At 38.7% G+C, this 14579-nt stretch overlaps 1 protein-coding gene across 27 annotated transcripts in view; it reads right to left on the bottom strand.

The window, feature by feature from the left end:
* Positions 1-14579, bottom strand: part of plecb (plectin b) — a 116438-nt gene that overhangs the window by 30257 nt on the left and 71602 nt on the right. For 12 of the 27 annotated variants that reach the window (XM_052064553.1, XM_052064554.1, XM_052064555.1 and 9 more), the window contains one exon: positions 4381-4442. In XM_052064553.1, coding sequence (XP_051920513.1) covers positions 4381-4442 — 62 coding nt within the window. Of the gene's footprint in view, positions 1-559; positions 575-4380; positions 4443-6344; positions 6809-14579 lie in introns of those variants that run through there. The other 15 variants (XM_052064551.1, XM_052064552.1, XM_052064559.1 and 12 more) reach the window with 3 other exon arrangements.

Raw genomic sequence — 14579 nt, 5'->3', positions numbered from 1 at the left:
AAATATATGAGCCATGGTGTGACGAGAGTTACACTTATATTTCTTCAGGAGCATTGGACAGCAGCTGCATAAGCTAATCTAAATTAAATGGAAATAGCGTCTGAGTTCAGCCCTGAGTTTGTTGGATAAGAATTCCCCTACAGCTCTGTCTTATCTGCCAATCCAATTATACATAAATCAGGAATGTATTGCCGAAAGCAACTCAAGTCTGAGCCCTCCTAAAAATGCAGAATAAAAAGTGAGGCGTCCGTGAGTTAAATTAGATTAGCCAAAACCAAAGTCAACGCAACCACATGAATGACAATTTGAAAATGGTAATGAACTAAAAAATAAAATAAAATCATAAAATATAACAAATACAAAAACGGTGGTCACTGAGTAAGTGATGAAGTGCAATTGTAATTCACTTTTCACCAGTGTTCAGACAAGTTGGAAGGTGAGCAATGTTAAAAAGGAGCACACAGTAAATGCGGGGGCCTGTCACAATGCAAGCACTATATAAGCCATCCTTCCAGTCCACACGTTTAGAAGAGCTAAACTAGAACATGCTGGTACCTACCTCTGCTCTCCAGGGCTAAATAGAGAAATTAAAACGGATGAGTAATGTGCAAAAAGTCATGGAAATAGGTTAATTCTGAAAAATGACAAATGGAAGGTGCAGTATAATATATAGAATGACTGTTTTGAATAGATGTTTTCTTGGTATGCAAGATAACATAAGGTTAGAGAGATAGAGAGAGACATTTTGATTAATGCAGTCCAATTTGAGCAACACTAAAGGTGAAGTATTACTAGAAGACGGTATTGTTTGGTCTTGTTGCGAAAGAAACCTCAACCCTGAAATGGAATGAAACATATTTTGCCCTTACAAGTTAGAACAGCAGATGATTCATTTTGGCAAGAACTGAAACCACCCCAAGTAAAGATTTACATCCAGATTAGGCCACGAATTGGCCACCAGGGTTCACAGTTAATACACTTTAACACTTGGATATTACTGCATTTGCTATATTTGCTATACTATGCAAGTAATGCAACTGTACTCCTAGCAACGTGTTTTTCACTTTTATTGATTTGCAATTAATTTTAAGACTAACTCAGTACTGACAAAGTTGTACAATTTTAAGTGCTAATTTGTCCTTTTTAACACTGCTCCTGCCTCACTGTACTTCCATATGAGCACTTTTAATAACAATGAATAGAGTTTGTGGAGTCAATGTGATCACCAGTAATGTGATGCTACAGGACAAATTACCAAAACGGGCAAATGTAACGGTTTTGCTCTCAACAGTGAAAATCATTCACACAAGAAGCCTGATGGGCTGTCAGACTTGTCACCAACTGCTCGGTCATCAAGTACTTTTAATATACCCTGTACTTGACGTTAAGTCAACATTACATTCCTCTACAACTCACTGACTGAAAAAGGAAAACTCCTTACCACACCCAAACTATAGTGTGTCCTGTAGCCCACCATTTAACTATCACGATCAATCATTTTGTCAGTTTAACTTTAGCACAGCATGCCAAACTGTTAACACATTCCTGCCCAAATGTGAGTATTTCTTACTCCACGGTGGCAATTTAATGTCTTTTTTCCTGCAGGTTTTGCTCAGATAAATGCTTATCAAGTTACCTATGGTCTCTTGACGAAAATGAATTTTATTTTTCTGGTTTTATGAATGAATGAATGAATGGTTTTATGGTCATTGGAAATTTATAATTCCTGTCTTCACTCCTTTTAGTACGGTCTTTGTAGTCACCGATGGTTCAGTTTGCCCCTCAGTGATGATGTGGACGCGGGTGTGAATGATTGTCTCTATGTGTGCCCAGCGGCTGGCTGGCGACCAGTTTAGGGTGTAAACTGCCTTCCGCCTGTCAGTTGAGATAGGCGGAACTAGTTAAACTAAGTTCATAAAAAAACTGTTTTCATAAATGTAACACTTTGTAATATGTTATATCTACTGAAGTACTGACGTTATTTAATTCAAAATCACTTAATCACTACATATGGTAAGGCTTTACGTTTCCCGTACAGTATACAGTCGGAGGCGGTATGCGGCAAAGAGCTGTTATCCACCAATAGAAGAAGACTCCCATTTATAGACAGGAGTACGACTGCCAGCGACTTGGATCGGATTTTACCTTTGGACACAATGCAAAGTGGGATTCTGGTAAAGGTAAGTCATTTTGGACTTTAAATTAAACCTGTTTGGCATTTTAGTAAAAACAGGGGCAGGCAGCCCCCCTAGCATGCTCTCGCTGCACTTAAAGGTTCAATACATTGCCAAATAAGTGTATGTGAAATGAATGTGAGTGTATGTGCATATAAAGCTCTTTGGGTGGGTACCGTGATGTTGATACACTGATATATAGTGCACTACATTTACCATTTAAATCAAATTGGATGTTAAATTTGTTGGACAATGACGTGTATTTTGGAGAGGGGTTGGGTGGGCAATGGATTGACGATAGACTATCCGGTTTACTGACAGAAGTATGACAAAAGAAGAATGACAAAAGTGAGTTTAAAATAACATGACGGACTGACGCTTTCAGTTTGGATTGACTTGAAGTAATGATTGACTGACAATGACGGATAGATGCTCAGGCTTCTGACGAATGCTGGACCAGCAAAATGTAGTAAATTTCGTACTTTTGCCTGGAGGCACAACAAACGCAAAGATGATGTTTACACTTGAAGCTCAGTGGAAATCTGCATACTGTACTTCTGTGTGTCTTTCATTTTGAGATGTCCGTGTTTTATGTTATGTATTGTCTTCTATTATTTTGTTATTTTATGTGAACTGTTTTTTCAAGCGCTTTGTTACAGCTGCAGCTGTTGGGAAAGCGCAATATAAATTAAGATGTAATGTATTATAAGATGACCCTGAACGCAAGTGCCCAATGAAATCTTGCATGGTTCTGTTGGCTTCAACAACCATGAGCATTGTTCTGACACAGTCAAGTGACGTATCATAGGGAACTAAAATAATTCAAATGTCTGTGTCACATGCCAAAGTTTGCATTTAACATGTACAGTAAGTGAAATAAAAATATGTCAATAAATGCATATGGTGGTGGCACCATATATTAATGCTGCACACTCACATGGAAAGGAAAACACTGTACTACGCCCCCCACCCCCACCCCCACCCCCGCCATCTTGTGTCACATCTAAGAGAGAAGAATGGACCCATTAAAGAAAATGTAACCAATTAGGCACTTAATGTCTCAAGGCTACAGATATATATTGACATATAAGTGACATAAAGATGGACACATTTTCACTACTATCGTTGAGGGTTTTGTTATTGAGGGAAATATTTCACTCAAGAGAAACTTCAGACGGCCTTCGTGGACTGTTGACTTTACTGCATTTGCCACTCATCAGGTGGCTTGCAGGCGTCAGAGTGACAATAAAAAGAGGGGAAGGTGACAATGGACGAATGGTGTATACCGATTCTCAGCTGACGACTGATGGGGCTTCTGGAAAGCCTCTCGAGGACTCTATTTACAATGTTAGTGATGTGAACAGAGAATAGAGACAACATAGCAGCTAGTGTGTATAAATAGTGAGTGGGAAGAGATGTTTTTTTTTCTTTAATTTCTAAAATGCATCCAAGAGGGGGATCGCACATGGGGAATTCAGCTGTATATGTAAATTTTGTTCTTGGTACATGATGATAATGAGACAATCAATATATTTGAATGAAACAAAGGATGGTAGCTCTAATTATCTAAAAATGGTGACCCCAAATACAGAATACTGCTCGACTGTAGTTTTCTGAGAACTGGCCAATGTTTTTCATCACAACAACAATAAAACTAATTGTTATTCTGATTATTATTCAATTTTAAAAACTCAATTTAACTGTGCTTTTAAACAGATTTGTGCCACACTATTTTGGAAAACAAACCTTTTAGCAAGTCATTTTGTATTTACTTAGTCATGAATAGCTGTTCTCTATTTTGGCCATATCTTTGTATGTTTTTTATTTCCCTCCTTATACATTTATTTGATCAATTAATTCTTGCCAACAAAAATGGAACCCGCCTAGCTACTTGGTGTGTGTGATTGCCGTTTGGGCTTGGAATGCTTACGGTTAAATTCATTCACGTCACCACCTCCGGGTTTCAGCACTCATTTAACACAGAGCATTGCATACAGTAATCACTGGAAAATCAATGCAATGATTTGCAGATTAAACTGGGTTGTAGACTATTTTGTTATACACCACGATGCTCTAAAAACAAAATCATAGCAATACTACCTGTGACTTCCTTTACATTTTTTCATAAGGATGAGCGACATTCAATGGATTTGTGTATACAGTATGTGCATGTTTTCTGTAGACAGTGACTATCAATAGCCATTACCTTAATCAAGTGCTTGTTCACCCATTTGGTGAAGGTCTTTTTCTGTACTCGATCACGTTCATCTGCAAAATACAGAAACCACAATCAGATTACAGTATGTCATTACCAGTGTATTGTATGACGCAATGTAAACTTCTTGCAAGATGGGGGAAAAAAGTCCTACTGTTGGGCCATTGTGGTCCTTGAAACTTTACAGCTAAATACAATACATACAGAGCGATATCCGAGGGTAATATAAGATATTTATTGATATGAATAAAGTGAACAAAAATGTGTGGTTGCTATGTTAGTAGGTGTGTTTTATTTCAGGACAAACACACTTTGTCGGTGGAAAACACCACACAATGTATGACTGCATCTGGGTGAGACTGTATCAGTGCACCCATATGAATGGCAGAGTTCGTCTCAATCGCAGCATCGTCTCAAACAATTTGTGATATCTATGAGGAAATATCTCAATCTATCGTTGCATGATTCAAGTATTCACATTCTCTCTCCATATGACACGACATGGCACATAGTACCTAGTGCAGAAAGCAATTATCCAACAAGACACAGCAGGACCCAGATGGGGAACACACCCATCAATGCAACAACAGTACCTGTATTTACCCACCTGCTGTTGTGTCTCTTTGAGAGAACAGTTAAAACACACACACACACACACACACACAAGGTGTGTAATACCAACATTCATTATCGTGTCTGCTCCAAACTATTAAGAATATAAAGGACATTGCTCGGTCACTAGAACGTCAGAGTGCAGTGTGTAAACCTCAGGAACAGATTAATGTTGAACACCCTATGCAATATTTTATATTCAATATTGCATTCTGTACTGGGTACAGTTCAATTTAAATTTATTTTGTGCATGCAAATACTTTGTTTTTTCTACTTTCTTCCTTCCAAATGTTGCTGTTGTAAATTACGAATTTTTCCATTGTGAGACAAGTAAAGGTTTTCTTATCTTATTTTATCTTAACAACTTGTGACTCTTCCCCCATAATTATTGACTCACACAGTAAGTCCCAATTTGTACAAGTGTGACCTATGGCCATGAATATAAAGTCATTTATCTTATCTGTTTAAAGAGTGACATGTCGACAGCATAGTGACACACCCAGTAACAGGTAAGCATAGGGCAAAAATACACCCCCGCCACCCCCCCGATGCCCAAATGCTACATTAATTTCCTAACAGTAATTTCAACTAATACGTTATAGAACTTGGAAGAGGTGGACATGACATGAATTGCTTTCCTGGGAAAAATAACACATTTGACGGGAACTTAACTGAGGCACTGTGATCTCTTTCTGTCTGTCAACCAGGCAGTTTGCCAACGAGACTTATGCCTCAGAGTAACACTTGCGTGTTTCCTAAAAAACTGCCTTTTGACACACGTTACTCCTTGGCAAATGCGGGCAATGCATTCTTGCCCCACTGTGTTACCTCATGCCGTTTCCACTGCTGCATGCTGACATTTTACTTAAAAAAAAACCCATCAGGATATGCTTGCTGATAGGGGCTAAAACTCCATTGTCACCAGACACAATTTTCCAAACCCAAAATCCAGTTTAGCAGCCAGCAATGTTTCAGGCTGGTATCATTCCGAAGTGTGACACAAGAGTCAACAGTAGCAATCTGTACAATTTGCAGCATTTCACGACTGCATGGCATGAGGTGCACATTTATCTCTTGAATGACTCACTTAGCATATCATGCCTGCACCTTAGTAGAGCCATGTTTGTTTATTTTACTAAAACTTGTATGAATCATATATATATATATATGACAATTCAACAGGTACCCAGGTAAGTGAGCTACAAAAAAAAAAAAATGGACGGATGCTGCACATCAACATTTGACTGACCAACACGGAGTAAGGTAAAGGGAGTACCCTTTACAACCGATAGTTCTTTCAAATTACAGAGTTTGAAAGGCATTAAAACTTCTCATACTGCTACCTTTCCTGGTGTCCATAGCCTTCAACATCCCTTGGTAATAGATTTCATCTGAGGGCAGCCTCTCCCTGCCCATGCTGTCGGATGAATAATTCCTGTACCGCTGATGTGAAGAGGCCATTGTCGGTCACGTCTGTTTCACACAAGTAATATTCCTATTTTCAAAAGCCCATCGGCGATTAGTTGCCAATATGGTCTTGATCTTGGATTGATCTGTCCTTGGTCCGTCCCAGCAGTTGCGTGACCCTGGCTCTCTCAATCCGTGAAAAATCAACCAAATTTTCCTCTTTTGCCTCTGAACCTCCCCACTCCCTGACTACGTTCGGTTTTCCCCTTCTTTATTAATTTAACCTCCGTGTATGTTTTTCCTTTCCCTTTTCTCCGCTCACCCAATCCCTTTCACAATGAATGATGCCTGTGGGCTATAAAGTCCAGGCCAGTCTTCCTAAGTGTCGTTCCAAGTGTGTATTTAGTGGAGGACATTGTGGGTAGGGCTCTCAACACACCCTAAGCCAGAAGACGAAGGAGGCGGGAGAAGTGTTGTAACAAGCGTATACTATCACTTAATCGGCCCATTTGCGAAAAATATCACACACACCCTCGAGCTGATTTATAAGAATAAAGCAGCATGTTTGGTTCCAGCAAAGCTGTAAAAACAAAGATATTAATGTATCAACACTATACATCTAGCATGTAGACAATCATGAAACCATGCATTCACTGGTTAAATTATTCAACACATTCAAACCACCTTCACATGAGGTTTATCAATGGTTTTACCTAGCATAGCATCTTAAATAACATGCCAGCATGAACTGGACTGACATCACACACGAGCAACCAGAGGCACAACCACTTTAAACAAACAGATTAAATTCATCTTTTAAACATGTTTCTACATTTTAAGGAACACGGATAAATTGCAAAGGCACGTTTGACTACACAAGCTGTTCGTGGCTGTGTTGGGAGCGAAGCGGAAAGGTACTTTCAGTTTCACTTTTGACGGTACACGAGACACACTCTTGGACCACAAACAAGACTTCTTCAACGCAGCCCCCCCGCCCCCTCCAAAAAAAAGCACCGTCAATGATTTAAACTTAACAACACCAACATTCCACTAGTTGGCACTGAAGTAAAACCGGTGGATAGAAACAATAACGTAACGTAACATAGTAATGTCGAAAAATTCACGAATATGCAAATCTGTACATGCCAAACAGCAAATATGTGGGGGTTCACTGTATTTTTTTTAAAATTTCTCATATTTAATATTTAACTCAACAGTGAACTCACATTTCTACAAAGAAAGAACACATTAAGTCATTCACTGCCTAAAATACACCCACACTTTCACTGGGTTCATCATTACTTTTGTAAAACATTCCTCAGAAACGTGGGCGTTGGCGACCACAGGCAACTGGCAAATCAGCATTGAAGTTACCTTAGATGGAAACACGATCATTTTAAAAGAGGAATCATTTTATGACTTCATTATATTGAGTTTGGCTTGTTTTTTTTTTTAGCTTGAAAGAAGAGGATTGACTTGCTGTGCTCGACAGCTTTAAGAAGTGATTTTGCCTTTGAGGTACAGTGACACATTCCTGTAAGTATGGAAAATAAATACAAAAAACACCCAAAGTTTCTTTTTTTATACAAACAATAGTTTACTAAAATAAGGAAGAAAGATTTAGGATTAATGAAATTTGATGGGCAAGTACCGTTATTAGGCATTTGTCTTGGGCCGATGCCGGCCTTATTTCTAGGTATCACGTTCTCACAAAGGATCCTGATACCAGCCACCGATACTTAAGGCAAAAAATACAATTAAAAACAAAGACATTGAATAATGTTCCTTGCCAGTGGTTGGTGCTACAATGCGGCCATTTGACACATTGGTGAATCATGGTGTGCATCCAAAACACAGAAAGGTCTCTGTTCACATTTACCAGTCATTGTGTTGATTGGAATGTTAGGTATCATAATTACAATAACTACGAGTAGCATTGGTATTTGTGAGTATTCAAGAGTGAAGAGTTGACGTGATATTGGTCTTTAAAAAAGTGCAATCGAACATCCCCAACAAGGAGTTTTGAGGTTTTTTGTTGTTGTTGTTTTAATGAATATAACACTTCTCTATTTGGTAAGGACAGCTGGGCTGGAAGGTCGGATGTTCATTTTTCAGCAGTGAGCTGACTCCACATTCAGATTTCCCCACCTTTTCTGACATCAGCTTCTGAGGCAAACAAAGCCGTTTTTCTGAGGTGCAAAGTATTAAACCCAACCTGTACGAACATGAAGGCGCGGCATGTGTCACTATGAGTCTGCATGGGTGTGCGTGTGTTAGTTCATTTTGAGCTTCGTTTTTTTCAGATCAAGAGACACACCCTTGTAGTTCCAGTGAATGTCTAGGCAAGCTTAGGAATTCAGGAGTGGTTCATGGGTGGGCAATTTGAAGCCAAAAAAGGAATACTAATCAGGATTTACTTGTAAAAGGAATTTAGAGATGCATACAGCATTGTGTCCGACATTGCTTTGGCGGTTATAGCATGTTTTAATGAACAGGATCACAATGAAACGTGCCTGATCACAGATTACAATTTTTAACGTTTAGTCTAATATGTAACGACAAAACTGTTTCAAATAATGTTGGTTGAAACCAGCAGAAGTGCCCTCAGGGCAGTCTCAAATGTTAAAAATAACTAATAAACTCCCCCATAACTAATAAATGTGAAATACCAACCTTTGCCTCTAACTGTTTTGAAAGTCTGGCAAACGATAGTGTTTAGAACAAACCGTTTTATTTGCCAAAAATATTTCTGGTGTACACCAGTACTCACTTTGCCGGCCATATGAATAATCACCAAATAGTGCTCCTACTCCTATTTCGAGAGAATATTCAACTAAATGCTTGTGAGAAGACGTTGACAACACAGCTCCGAGTTGGCTTTGATTGGTGGAATTTCGCCTTTCAGCTCCTCACATCAGGGGTTGCCCCAGCAAGTCATGTTCGAATGGCTCAAGTTTTACACTGGATGCCTTTCCTGACACAACCCTCCCATTAATCTGGGCTTGGACCAGCATTGGCCATCTCGAGTGACTGGGTGCCTTGGCAACAAACTGAACCAACTGAAGCTGCATGAAAAGAAACCATCTACCTTCAATCCGGATATTCCCAAGGTTCTAGTAAAAAGTAGAGCTACTCATAGGGAAAATCTTTGAAGAGACACTTAATGACAGCCGAAAAAGATACAGCAACTCTGGAATACTGTCGTCATGAGCTATTTCCCCCACAAGGGAGACGTATCATTAAGGTCTCGGAATGCCTATTCCAGTACTTGACTACCCTTATCCTGCTTCATTAAAACCAGATGGAACACCCTGGTCTTACACAAGCAGTCAGAGCTTGGGGAACATTTTCGCTACATCACAAATTATACCGCATGAGAATTTATTTGATGACTTGCATGCATTTTATTCTTCATATTATTTTATTTTGACATCCACGAGAATTTAACAGAATAGACTACAGGAGCCGCTGGAGAGACTATGTCACCGAGCTGGCCTGGGAACGCCTCGGGATCCGCCAGGAAGAGCTCGAAGAAGTGGCTGGGCAGAGGGAAGTCTGGGCTTCCCTCCTAAATCTGCTGCCCCCGCGACCCAACCCCGGTAAGAGGTGGAAAATGGATGGACTATAGGAGCAGTACTTGTCTCCTGATTTGTATCAGTGGAATTCATCCAAACAACATCCTTTGGTTCAATCCAGTTTCAACAACAACAACCAAAAAAAAATACACACAATTGACCTCAGAAGGTGCTCTTTTCGACAGCTCTTTTCAGTTGTTGGATTGAATGCGACTATGTTTTGTACTCGCAGTCCACAGATGATGATTGTGTCCCAATCAAAATAAGACACGGAAAGTTATAGAAAACACACCTGTGGTTTTACACTGAAGTTTTGTTGCTGGTCATGGTTGTATAGCATGTGAGGTTGACCACACAGAGCATTATATTGACTCATATTAGCCATTTTAAATTGTCATTTAGGTAAAAATGTATGCGTGCTCAAACAAAAGTATAACCAATAGATCAATGTAAGATATTACAACATTTTCACTCATACATCTGTAAATATGCATTGCATTGATGCTACCATTATGGGGAAAACATAACCTATATTTAGGTAGCCATTGATTCCTGAACACATTAAAAAGACAAAAGAAGCCAAATTTCATTATCGCTTCTGAAAACGAACTCATTTGAAGCTTTATCACAAGCGTGAATGTATTAGGTAACAGTTATGGCGAGGCTCATATTTCTTTCATAATGGCATGTCTTCACCAGTCCATTCAGGTGAGAGCGTAAATAATAGTGCATTATCTGGCCCACCACACCTCAGCCATAGAAAAGGAATGTTGATAAAAGTAGGAGTGACCTAAACACACTCGAGGCGATTATATTACAGAGTTATCTTTCTAAGAAGAGGAGGACAATTTTGGAAAAAGAAAGGTCTCCTTGAAATTCTCTGACACCCACCCGAACATGCCAATACAAATTGGATGCATGAGTTCAATGAAATCAACACGTTCTTGCTTTTTAAATGTTAAATATTCTGAGGTAATTTATCATTGATGTTATTTTTTTTAATCATGATGAACTCATTTTCTTGCACATCAGGTTAAATCCTTCAATAAGTAGTAACTTTAACAAGGTATAAAGCCCAGAAATATTTAGTTAGATTTCATGCGGGTTTTAAAAAGGAACAAAGTACTATTTTCTTAAAGGCTTAAATAATCCATTGTCAAGACCCTAAATGTGAAATAATTATTGAAACGTATTGCATAATAATAGACATGGGCCAGCGCCAGCTGTGGCAGGGCCACCATAAAAAAATACTTTGATTTGTCTATTTTTCTTTTTTTTAATGTCGCTGATTGTGTTTATCCTCCAATTGACCTTTTTACAATGCGAAATGGCCGCTGTTAAAATGGTTACCACAACAGCAACGCTAGCGTTGGCAGCTGTCGTGCACTGCTTTGCAAATGGTCATAATGGCCTTTACACTGTACCTATGCAGTATCCAACATATCTTTCGGTACACCCGCAACGAACCGGTCAAATCTAACAGGCACGTCGTTTTAACAAATTCCCCCGTTTGTTGACAACGGGCCATGATGGAGGTCCTGTTATGATCCATTTCACACTCCAACCCGATTGCAGACATCTGAGTGAAATGTCCAAATTTGGTCTAACAATCCACATGCACAACGTATTTAACTCACCAAGCCACTGGATTACACACAACAGCTGAGTTTTAAAATAGCTCAGCTCTGAGTTGCATATCAGTCGTTAAAATTGATTTATTCAGCTTGGCTAGATAGCCATGCAACCTAGTTGGTGGTGTACAGAGCTGAGGGCGCTTGCACTGGCTTAAAAACAAAAAGCATTGCGTGTCTCCCTCTGCAGGCCAGAGCATCAAATATCGCTTCAGCAAGGCTGACAGTAACAGATTCTGTCATGTTTCCATTCAATTTGAAGTGAGAGTGATAAAGTTTTAATCCATAACAAAGATACATAGTGCATTTAAAAAAAAAATTATGAAGGTATTTAGAGTCTTTAAAACCTCGATCAGTTCCTACTTGTTGCATTGCCAAATTTCTGGAAGACCAGTACAATAAAATTGCTTGATAGTTTATTCCTCTTTTTAAATGGTCTTATTTGATATTTCTTTAATTACTCTCTTACACCAACGAAATATCAATCAAATTGAACTGCTCCCTCAAAACAACAACAAAACAATTACATTTAGGCTGTCAAATAGATTTGTTCTTCTGGGAGACTTCTGTTACATTGCCTTAGCCAAGAGGAATGTTTTTGTAATGTAGAATGTTTGTATCAGTATGTGTTTCTCAATCAGCCTCTCCACAAGCCTTAAGGCCATTTATCACTTAAAAAAAAGACAATTTTTTTTCTTTGATTAATGTTACAGTACTCAATTTCTTAAATGCTGCAAGATTTATTTTGGCCTTCAAGATTAAAGAAAGAAATGCACCCCTATAGCATGAGTTATGCTGTAGCTTTCTTTCTTTTCATTTTTGTTTCACAGCATTCAGAGCTTGCAAAACTTCAGAAAAAAATTCCAGGGGGATGCATTTCAAGAATAAATAGATTTAGCTAGATAAACCTATTTCAGTTGGGAAAAAAAGATGTATGACACATCTTACTTATCTTAAATGTGTAATCTGTTATTGAAAAAAAAGTATATTAACAGGTACATACAAGTAATAAGAAAAAACAAAAAGGAAAAAATACTGCATAGGTACAGAATTCAATTCTGGCTCGGGCCTTGTGTGGAGTTTACATGTTACCCCTGTACCTGCGTGGGTTTTCTCCGGGTACTTCGGTTTCCTCCCACATTCCAAAAACATGAATGTCAGGTTAATGCAACACTTTAGTCTAAATTGTCCCTAAGTGTGATTATGAGTGTGAATGTTCATCTGTGTGCCATGCAATTGGCTGACAACCATTTCAGGCTCCAGCACGCCCACGACCCTTGTGAGGATAAGCCGATTAGAAAACTAATGGATGGAAGGATGAATCACTGCAAGCTCTGTCCATGTCCTGCCATCAGTCATAATAATAACAAATGAAACACGAGAGTCTCATTTACAAAGAGACCAAATAGCCAGCGCTATGTTGTATTCAGTCAAACATGTGCATGGTGTTGGTGAGGGTGGAGGGGGGGGGGGCATGATTTTCCTAAGATTGTGGTCATTCACAAAGATCTCAAATATCAGGTGCTAAAAATGGATGTGGATCTCATTCTAATCAAACTGCTGGCGATAGCTAAAAACGTAGTGGTGGCTGGAGTCTTTACAGGAGGATTTTGCGCTTTAGGTAGTTCTGGTGGTTTTCAATATGGAACATTGATGAGAGCAACACAAGCACAAAATTAAGTCGAAGTAATATTACTGAGTTCGAGAAAAATAAATCAGTCACTGCAATCATTTTGGGGAAGCTTGCAACTCGATCAAAAGTTATATTTCCCTTCATTTAACTCGCCCAGAGTGAAGTGAAATTGGCTGAATGAGTGTCCATCGTGCTTTACCTCACATTTAAATTTTGGAAAGCAGACCTGGAAGTCTGCTTTGACAGAGGCCAGCATCAGTTGTCCCCGTGTGCTTATCTGAGCCACGTGAAGTGCAGAACATGTCATTAGTTGTTTTGCGCAAATCTTGTCTGACTGGCTCCAACCCAGGCAGTCTTTTTTTGCATGTACAAGCCTTTACTCCAGCCGGCCCGATGCGTACTTAAATGAGTAGACACCTTTAAATGTCAATTTATAATGGGGCAAAGTTAAGACGCTCTAAGAATGGGAAAGTGATCTAAACATGCTGAGTTTACTTCTTGCAAGACGGTTGGATCTCCTGTTTCTCACGATCACCTTCTATGTGAGAGCAACTGTGGATATTCCGATCTTCCGAATCATTATCGTAACCACAAAGCCAGGCAAAAAATTGTTGGAAATTCACAGTATGCTGAAAATCGATAATTGTCTGTTTGCCATGACTCTTATTTGCCCCTCCCATAACAGAACAACACAAAAGGTACTGATGGAAAATCAAATGAAATATGGCAACTACAACAACAAAAAACACAATAGACCACTTCAAAACAAGTCATGCAACAGATGGCATTGCACAAAATTCCTATGAATGACTTCCATATGATCCAACAAACTTGTTGAAATAGATACATAGAAAAAAACTCCTCCACAATGTTCCTTACTGCTGTAAAACAAGAAGTATCAAATATATCAAATATTTATATATATCATATAAACAGCTCCTGACAACCGTAGAAAACAAATTAAACAAATTAAAAAACTGGTTCGACAGAAATAAATTGTCACTTAACGTGAAAAAATCGAAGTTAATTGTTTTTGGCACAAGATCAATCAAACACAAGCTAAAATTATGGTAAACTCCATTGAGATAGAAAGAGTGTATGAAATCAAGTTTCTCGGATTAGTAATAGATTAAAACTATGTTGGAAGCCACATTCCGATAACGTAAAAAGAAAAATAGCCAAAACTGTAGGGATCCTCTACAAAACCAAGGAAGTGATCTTAAGAGATCTTTGTACACATTATACACTTCATTATTATTACCATATATGACCTACTGTGTGGAAATATGGGGAAATGCCTGCAAAACAAACACACTCCCTATTCTCAAACTA

Source organism: Hippocampus zosterae, chromosome 5 (assembly GCF_025434085.1).
Source record: "Hippocampus zosterae strain Florida chromosome 5, ASM2543408v3, whole genome shotgun sequence".
Lineage (NCBI taxonomy): Eukaryota > Metazoa > Chordata > Actinopteri > Syngnathiformes > Syngnathidae > Hippocampus > Hippocampus zosterae.
This window is presented reverse-complemented; position numbering and strand designations above follow the sequence as displayed.